The sequence below is a fragment of the Pundamilia nyererei genome, unplaced genomic scaffold, assembly GCF_000239375.1.
Source record: "Pundamilia nyererei isolate P.nyererei 1_Seehausen unplaced genomic scaffold, PunNye1.0 scaffold00112, whole genome shotgun sequence".
In the NCBI taxonomy this organism is placed as follows: Eukaryota; Metazoa; Chordata; class Actinopteri; order Cichliformes; family Cichlidae; genus Pundamilia; species Pundamilia nyererei.
In genome coordinates, this window is record NW_005187513.1 from 407,046 (window position 1) to 417,166 (window position 10,121).

A 10,121-nucleotide genomic window follows, 5' to 3' on the forward strand; every position below is an offset into this window, starting at 1 on the left:
TTGAACACCTCAGTGGATGTAAGTCAAATTTTAATGAATTGTTAACATGACCCAACTTTTTCTAGAATTCATTCAAAAGCTATCATGTTTCCAGGCAGACAGAATAACATGCACGCATGCAAATGATACCAATTCGCATTGCTGGAAACTGCAGCTGGTGGAAACCAACTGCAGTTTCTGCTTTGTAAATAGATGCTTCATCGCTAACAATTCATATTGTACTAAAATTAACAAATAAATGATTAAGCTTTATTTTTTTTATCTACATCAAATGCCACTTTAAAGCAATGTTGCTTTTTTGTTGTACTTTATTCTGAATATTATATTCTTTTGATTCCACTGACATAAAATGTTAATACAGAGAGACAGACTACAGTCACGTTCACATCAATTTAGAATCACCAGTTAACCTAATCAAACTAAATGCATCTCTTTGGACTGTTGAAGGCAGCTAGAGTACCTGGAGAGAGAGACCAGGGAAACATGGGGAGAACATGCAAACTCCACACACCAAGGCCCAGGTGGATGGTGGAGTCAACCGCATGACCTTTTGCTATTAGACAACAGCGCTAACCACAGTGCCACTGTGCTGCAGCAGAAGAGAATGAATGGATGGATAGACTTTTACCCATAACAGAACACCTGTATAAAGTGACATTGCTCTTTTTAAAGATCTGAGAGCTTGCACCCATTGATATTGGAATTCTACATCCTTTGAAAATAAGAAAGCATCAGGTAAGAAAGCATGCAGTCGAGGGTGCAATGAATATGAAGGAGGGAAAAAGGAGGGAAAAGGAGGTAGAATATTAACCACAGACCTTCAGTCCATCTCCTCCAGGCTTTGCACTAAATAGAGAGAAATATTCTCATTAGGACAATGAGAAATACATATATCAAATATAGCTGTCACTTCTACTGTGGAGGATCTGTAGGGGAAAAAGTGTGTCACAGGCAGTTCGTCTTGTAGATGTGCTGTGTAGCTTTTGCAGAACAGATTTATCCCATGTGCAGCAGCTTCTCTTCAAAATTAATAACATGTAATGGATTCTTAGGAGAGGAAGAGGATTGATGACTGTAAAGCCAGTGTAAGAAGATTCATTGTGTAGTGTATTTTTAGAAGTCTACATTACAAATATCGCATCTTAGTTCCACTGCAGTTTCACATAGCAGAGAGTCACACAGAAGAATGTTGCTGAAACAGATGGTTTCCTGTTACCTAAGTGGGAAAGGTCGGTGACACTTTCCAGCCCTCTTCTTACCCTTGTGTCATGTAGTTGCTGTATGTCTATTTATTTATTTATTTGAAGAAGAGACGATGGCACAGATTTGAGCTTGAAAAGGAGGTGAAGGAATGGTTGACACTAATGGTGTGTGATGGTGGAAATTGGACCATGATTGGTAGCGAGACGTCAGGCTGACAGTGTGTAAGTCTTCTGTGGGACCTTTCTGGTAGTGATGAATTGTGGTCTGACTCATTGTTATTTCAGGTGATGAAACCTGTCAAGATGGGCTGGCCTGGAAGCTAGACGGAACAAGTTGACGGAATAGGCTGTGAATAGAGTCAGAAGTGATATTTTTACTTTCTTCCACCTTAGTGTACAACAAATGGGGACAATTTAAATAGTAATGGTGGTGGAAACATGCATACCTGTTTTACAGGCTATTTTGTAGTACAGTGTTGCTGTCATGTTAATTCAGGTCTTTTCAGTTTGATTCACATATAGTGCCAATTCAGGACAATAGTTGCTTGATATTATATTACATTATATTAGATTAGATTAGATTATAGGATTAGGACATAGAACAGGAAATATGTTTTTTGACCTGCTGTGCTAAGTGGTTTCCTGGTAGTTGTACCCTAATGTGTAGGAGAAATATCTCTGCACACAACACTCAATATGTGCACACATATTAATAGATGTTAGGAAAATTAGCTCACTAAAATAGAATATAATAGAAATGGAAAGGTTAGATGGTTTTGGGCTGATAAAGGAATCTTTCCCTTTATGGTCCTGAATATTTAGATTTATACTAACACTAGTAAGAATTCCATTTTTAGATCCCTTTAAGTTACAGGGTATAGCAATGATGTGGGCAATACCTGATCATGTTGAAGAAACAATCATTTCAGCTAAACCACCCATGATTAATATAAAAAATTAGATGATAATAATAATAAAAACATCCACTTAGTTCATAAAATACTGAAAAGTTAACCGTGATTAGCCTGCTTCTGAGCTGAAGCATGGCTGCAGTAAATGCATTTACCACCCAGCGCTAATTGCCTCAGGTGTGCTGCTGATTGTAGTGTTAGCCTAGCAGCGAACGGCCACATATTTTGCTCATATTTTTGATTTCTTTAGAAAATTTCGTCAACTTTCTTTCTTTTCTTTTGTGTGTCTGTGGTTTACTTATGATTTGTTTCCACTTGTATCACCGTGTAGAACAATGTATACAGCCCTTAACCTCTCGACTTCGGACGACTTCAACATGTCAGAGTTTGACTCTCAGAGACAGCAGGAGCTCTCCCACCGCTCCGTCAAAATAAGCATAATAATCGTTTTGGGCGTCGTGGTCACGTTGGGAAACATTGCAGTTCTCCTGGCTATTACTTCCTCAGTGTCCGGCTGGTCGAGAAACTCTCGGTACTTTCTCCTCTCGCTCACTGCAGCAGACTCTGCGTTCGGACTGCTGGTCATGCCCTTGAACCTTTGGGTGAGTCTGCTAAAGGATTACACTGAAGGTCCAGATGGTTTTTGTCACCTTGTGGCCTTTTGCAATGCCACCGTCTACTCCACCTGCATGTACACACTGGCCATGATAAGCCTGGAGAGGTACATTGCGGTGTTTTACCCGCTTCAGTACTCATCTCTGCTGACAAGGAAAAGGACGCTGTTTCTGATTGCCTTCGCCTGGTGCTTTCCTCCCATTTTACTCTCGCCGATATCATTACCAGATGGCATCATCCAAGTTCATTTTTCCACCGCATCACTGGTCTGCAACCCATCTTACTCTACAAATATTGGATACTCCCTAAGCTTGACATGTGTAATATTTTTCCCTTGCTCCATCATCATGACATTTGCAAACCTAAAAGTCTGGTGTGCAGCCAAGAGACAGAGGTTAAAACTGCGCAAATATGACAGCGCGCGGCGCAGTAGGCTCAATGTGCCTTCCAGAGTGCTTGTGCCTGTGATGGGAGCCTACTACATCTGCTGGACTCCCTGCATGGCAGCAATGATCTACAATGGTAAGCAAAACCTCACTAGATACGTAAAGTGAGTGTGTGAGGATGGTGGATGATTTTCTTCTACCATCCTCATTTCATATATGAATATATCCCATGTAATATAGTCGGTTTATGTCTATAATTGTGGCATTTACTGGGACAAAATATCCGAGAACTACTCATATAACTGGCTTATTTTGTAGCAAGCATTGCTTTTTTAGGTTTAGATAGTTTTTGATTATATAAGCTTAACTGGAAGAGGTAAACTTCACAGGCACTTGTTTGTCTTGGTGTATTTCTTATTTGTGGTTTCAAAGGCCGTAAGAGAATTCAAAAGTAAGTATTTGAATGTGTTTATTAAAAATTGTATTAGATGGCTATTGATAGGTCCATTTCCCTTTTAAAAAATATTTTTGTTATTATTATTATTATTGTAAATAAAAAGCTGATTTGGGGCCAGTTATATGACTCAGACCTTTTTTGACTTTTCTCATTTACCCCAGCCATGTGCTGTCTTGGAGTAGTCACAACTGAAAAGTCACAGCTGAATATTTTTAGTAGTGAAGACCTTTTCCACAGAGTGCTGTAAATGATCTGATATTGGATGAATATCCTGTGAAACGAAGCCGACGGTTTTGCTTAATCTTTAAAGTGTGCTGCTGTCTAAATGCTGGTTTCACTGCAGTTTCCACCTGATCAGTGAATTTTGTATTTTCAGGTCAAGACTACAAATGTTAGTTTGATGGGTTATATCATTGCTTTCAGGGGTAAGGCAAGCACCTCCAAAGCAGACTTTTTTAGTTTCTCTCATAATGCCAAGTGAAATATCCCCAGCTCCGTCTCAGGAGGTTCCTTTTGCAGTTATACTAACACTAATTATACTAACATTTTTAGGAATTTGTGTCACCCCATGAAGGGCCTCTGGTGTGAAAATTAGACAAAGAAAACATACAGAGCTGCTTGCTCTGTAAAAAGGGAGCAGGTCAAAGTAGCCGCTGTCTTTTGCTAGGTACGTTGTTTTCACTTTGTTGATACTTGCCTTTAACACTCATTGTTTTCTGCCTTACAGCAGTCACAGGTAGCAGTATACCAGAGTGGATTGAGTTTGTAGTGGTCTGGCTACCAACTTCCAATGGTTTCCTCAACTGCATCTTCTATTTCTGGATAAACCGAAACTTTCGCAAGAAATTCTGTCTAGTCCTTCAGAAACTAGCTCTGGCCCTCTGCCCTGAATTGGCCAGAACTTTTGGGTGTTGCACCACATCAAAGATGCAGTTTGCATCAGGAATTCTGGATAACAACAACAGTGTCCATGGGCGATCCTCCAGTGTGTCATCTACCTGCACCTTGCTGTCTGTGGCTTAAGACCTAAAGAGCACCACCGGCATGGACACAAACATGGCCAGCAACCTCTGTACTGTGTTGCATTGTCTGACTGAGCTAGACAACTGAAGCCATGTTCTGACATAGTTCCATACAAGGTAATGAGGGTGAGAACTAAGCTTTAAAAGGGTCGCAGTACGAATGATTTGGTTATGATAGCAAACATTTAAAATTTCCTCTCTGCAGATTAAATCCAAATTTGCGATATCTTGATTGTAATATATTTTTTATTTTTTATCAAACTTCAGAATCAGTGTTCAGTTGACTGGAGCATGAATTTAGAACGGCTTTGGATTTTTTCTTTTACTTCTTCACACTGCTGCAGAGATTTAATTTACAATTAGAGACAGTGTCTTTAAAACCACCTTTTATTTGTTTTATAACCAACCAACAAAGTTCTCTGTGCTCCCAAAAATTGACATTACATACAGTGATATAATCAGTCTTTCAGTGTCAGCCTGTTTAAACCTGTTGCACAGGTCACGATTAGCGAATTAGTTCGTTTTAAATTCTCTCTATATGAAACATTTCTGAACATCGGTATCTGATAATAAGCACACTGAAGGACTGAAACCATCTACCTCTTCTTCAATTTAAACTGTGCATCAAATACCTTGGCATATAACAGCTTGGAGAAGCTAACCTTTAAGTCACAGCTTTTCAGTGGGTGCAAGGAGGAAAGTAATTAAGCATCTATACTGTAGAAAGGTCACCACATTTGTGCTGGGAAGAGATAACTTGGATAAGATCTGAGGCTATGGTTGTTTACTTTGAGATATTAAGTCTAAGATCTTCCTCACACTATCTGCACTAAAGTTTTTGTCATGTTATCGGTTTATGTACATTTACAATGAATCGAGATTAGAATTCAGAAATTCCGTAACGTTTTATGCAGTTAATTTTAGCCTTTAGGTTTTCTGCTTGAGTTACATCATTGAAGTTTGTGCAAGGGCAAACGGAGGATCAAAAGTGTCACAAAATTGAAGTTAAAAAAGAAAAGAAAATCTGAATAACGTAATATTAACCTTTTGTATGTATATTGTTTGTGATTGAAAAATTCCTGATTATAAAAGAATTTATGTATTGATATATGGATAATTTATGAAATAAAGCATGATGCCCGTGAGTTGTTTCTTTTCAAGTCTTCAGTTTGAGTTTGATATTTACAGATGTATCATTGCAGAACTGAAATAAAGTTATAGTGAAAAATGTTTGCTGATCCTTTAGCATATATTTTTTTCTAGCTATGCGTGGTCTGATGCTCTACATCAGCATTGTTAGCTTCCAGTTAACATCTCTCTGCTTCTCTATGCTGTGGTATATAATAAATGCTAAACTGTACTATATGCTGTCAATGTTTTACCTGTTAATGTTTTTGTTTCAACTTATTGAAGTAGAGTAGCATTTTGCACTCGCTAGCTGTCTCACTCTCTCTGCCCTGTGACAGCTGGGATAGGCTCCAGCCCCCCCTAAAAAGGATCAGTGGAAGAGGATGGCTGGATGGATGCATGGATGCCTAGCTTTCCTCAGTAAGAGGACTAACTAATGAAGATACAAGTTTGGTTTGTTTGATATAAATTATGCATTTTTTTAAAATTTATTTTATTTTGGAGGGTTAAAACAAATTAATGATGATTATGTATAGCCTAGTCTGTTATTTCAGTGGGAATTCTTTGTTTGAAGTGGTAATATTAAAGCAGTTTGGCAAACCTGGATGATTAACAAGCTCAAAATGAAAATTCTTGTTTGTGGTCATTAGATGAACGTTCTTTTCACCCAGAGAAGAACTCAGCAAGTTAGTCTATGCACAAAAAAATGATACGCCATTCTATTTTGGTAATATTTTCACTGTTTTATACTTCTGGGCAAATTTTTGAATAATATGAGATGGATTATGTTAATTGCTACCTACCAGTGTCATGTTAGATAACAGGTTGAGCTGTAGATCCGGAGCTTTTAAAATAAATAAATAAATAAAATAAGCAGAAAATGATCCTTTGGCTTATGCATAATAGATGGATACAAGTTCGACTGATATTATGCCCAGTATTGCTCATGACAAAGGGCACAAAAATGAAACAACAGCTCGATACATGCATAATGAAGGGAGCAAACTGTGAGGCAGCTGCAAGTGGTCCCATAAGTAGTTTTGCAAAGAACGATGTTAGAAAAAACCCCAACTTGACCTGATGAATCTCATGTCATGTGAAACCATCTCAGCATCTCAGACTTTGTCTCCATATGGCTCCACCTGAGCTGTCCTTCTGATATACACATTTCTAATGTTGTCAATTTTGGTCGCTCCTAAGGAAGATCTTAACGTCTTCAACTTCACCGAATCCTGCTCGGTGTCTTTTTTTACAGCACCACTAAATCTAAAACATACATGATGGAGTCTCACTACCATCTCATATTGCTGCATAATACATAAACTCAGGCCTGGGTGAATTTAGTGATTTCATCAGCAGGTGTCCTTTACAAAAGAATTAAGTTCTTCTTCAGCTAGAGTTGAATGTTTTTGATGAACCTAGACAAGTTTTAAAATTTTTAAATTCTTTCTGACATTGGTTCTCTGCATGTTTTTGTCACTCATCTCTCTGTGCACAAGAACAGGATTTTAATGTCCTTCTTTGTTAAGTCACACTAAAAACGTTTTCTATGAATATGTGACCCTTTCAGCTAACTCAAACCCTGTCAGAGATCAGGTGTATTCCCGCATTACCCAGAAGTGATTTTCGTAGCATCTGAGGTGTTTACCAAACTGGTCTCTTAAGACACTAAAGTGTTGTGCATTAGAAGCCTCCGTTCTTCTTAAGCCTTACTGCTGCCAGAAATGACAGGTGATTTGGTTTGGGGAACGGTGATTGTCTTAGGGATTCACACGCAGTATATTCATACAGACACCATATGTCATCTTCTAAGAGCTTATCATTCTCTCTGGTCATAATTCCTGCCACAACAAGAAGTGGCTTCACTGGTCTTTGCTGAAAAGGTGATAAAATATCTAATATCTAGCTAGACAGAACACGGATCCCAATAAAGTCCAATGCATTGCTTCTATGGCTTTGGAAGTACAGTGCTTGAGACAATACTGTCAAAAGCTCCCTATTATAAAAATATTTTAATCTGTTGTTCATCTGCATTAGCCTCACTGCAGTTTTGTAAGCAGAATATTTTTACATTTTACTTTAAACTATTAACATTTTAAAGTCTTTAAGGGTATTACATGTTCAAACACCCTCTATCACACCCTGTTATTGTGTTTCTTTGCCCATAAACATTTGGAGATGTATGCTACAGAACTGTGTTTATGAAAATGAGAGAACTAGAGAGATTAATGATTTTAATATATCGTTAGCTTCATAGCATAAGTGCCTAAGTCATTTTTTGGTCAAATTGCATGTGATATGTAAAAATATGCATGTGATATTTAGAAAATTAGTTTTTTCTTGTTTTCCGAAAACACAAAAAAATGACTTAGGCACTTATGCTATGAAGCTAACGATATACTTTGTAATGCTGTACCCACAATATTAAACTGCATGTTTAATATTATGTAGGTCTCTAGTGTGCTGTCAAAATGGCTCTGCGTAGCGGAGAAATAGACTTGTGACCTCTGGGGATACCCTCATCTGGTATTGAGACATTGACAGCTGATCTATCGGGTATTATAAGTTGCTGGAGGATGCCGACATGGACTGGGTTTGCTCCACTGCATCCCATGTATGCTTAAATGGAAGATGGTGAGCTTTAGAAGCCAGGTTAACACCTTGGATCCCCCTTGGGACAGGTGCAATGGGCACCACATCTGGATGGAGGCTGCTGCTGTAAGAGAGTATGGTTGGCATGATGGGTTTGCTGGTCTGGACCAGTACCACACACATCATTTTTAAGTGTGTGATACATGTCAAAGAAATGTCCACATATTTCCTGGCAGAACATTTCACAGGCACAGAATAATCACTGGTCTTCATTTTTAATGTAACTGGTTGTAAAGTTGGAGCTGAATGGTGTATAGTTTCACTATTTCTGGCAAATGCTTAATCCAAGACTTGGCATATTATCATCTTGACATGGTACTGCCATCTTGTGTTTCTACTAAGTATAACATGGCAAAAAAATGTATCTATATTTATATAGAGAGGGATCAATATGTCTATAATGTTGCACAAAAGCAATTGACATAATTTTATACCGTTGGATTTCTTTTCTGTTTCAGGATTTAATGTTTCTGTCCTACTAATTTTAAGTTTCATGAAGCCCAATACCAGTGTTACATGCACTATTCACGTAGCATTGGAGTCCTTTTTAAATAAACTACAACAGCATTTTGGTTTCTTGAAACAAGCCATACATTTATTTAATTAAGGAATCTGATTCTTTAAAGTCCCACCTGAGTGAAAACCTGATTAAAAAGGATAAATCAACAGGCACGGATTTATGCTTCATGTGGCGTGTACTCTAAACTGTGATGGCTCTTGTGGAGATTGTAGACAGAGAAAAAACATCTTTCATTTCAATCACCCTTCCTGCTCTTTTCCACCTTTCACGTTTCCGGCAAAAAGTAGCTACACTATATATAGTAGTTACACTATAAACTGCCTAGGCATGAGAAAATCAAATAAAAGTACCCGCCTGGAATTTTAAATTAAATCACAATGGGGCCATGATTACATTTCTAAGAGATACTATAACATTTTCTCTCACCTCTATATAAAAAAATTCAATGACTTCATGTTATAAATCTGTTGCGTATCACCACACTGGGCTACAGTGTTAGATTATAAGGGTTTTAATGGCATCTTTCCAAGGTAGTTGTGATGTTTGGTCTTAATTTGAACCTATGAAAGAGCCGCTGCTGTCGTTTAATAGCAGTTATAATTGTAAATGTTTACCAATTATCATTATTTAAACAGCACTAGTCGGAGGTATGAGGAACGATTTGCTAATATAACTGTGGTAAACACATAGCATACAAAGCTGCATTCAGTAAAGCTGCCTTATTTAATGATAAGGCCTTTTCAGAGGCTACCATTTAAGGTGCCAGTTGAAACAGAAGTATGTGTCTGTACTGCATGTTGCCTGACTTCTTGTTTTTGGGCTGTTTCCATGTTCCGAGCATCCTCCTAGCACTCAACAATAACTGAGGTCCAGCTTTTGGCTTGAAAGAACCCATTTTGGCCATGTGAAGAGTGAAACTTTCCAAGAATCAAATTGCTTCAAACCCTTCATCAGAAAGCATGCCTCATCCACACAGTGCCCATTGACTGAAATGGCTTTTCTTTCACCACACTCCAATGTATCAAGAGCAAAAGCTAATTTATTATCGAGCAGGATTTACTAGTGGCCCCAATGTGACACTGAAACATATGTCGAGGAAATAGCAATCAGCAAAGGAATTAATTTTCTAGTACTTTGTATATTAAATCAGGACCTAAAAGTTGTGACGTTTTAGAGTTTTTACTGTGATGATAACATGTTTTACTAGCTTGTTTTGGGGTTCTTTCTT

The 10,121-nt window shown here is 38.0% G+C and overlaps 1 protein-coding gene across 1 annotated transcript; it reads left to right on the top strand.

Annotated features, from left to right (window-relative positions):
* Positions 1–2,243: 2,243 nt before the first annotated feature.
* LOC102215473 (histamine H2 receptor) lies at positions 2,244–5,357 on the top strand. The gene is made up of 2 exons (XM_005741594.1): positions 2,244–3,250; positions 4,299–5,357. Exons 1-2 carry the CDS (start codon positions 2,449–2,451, stop codon positions 4,592–4,594), a joined length of 1,098 nt encoding a protein of 365 aa, XP_005741651.1. The 5' UTR covers positions 2,244–2,448; the 3' UTR covers positions 4,595–5,357.
* Positions 5,358–10,121: the final 4,764 nt, after the last annotated feature.

Coding starts and splice junctions, on each gene's coding strand:
- LOC102215473 (XM_005741594.1), top strand. CDS start 2,449: ATGTATACAGCCCTTAACCTCTCGACTTCGGACGACTTCAACATGTCA. Junction 3,251..4,298: donor GGCAGCAATGATCTACAATG/GTAAGCAAAACC, acceptor TCTGCCTTACAG/CAGTCACAGGTAGCAGTATA.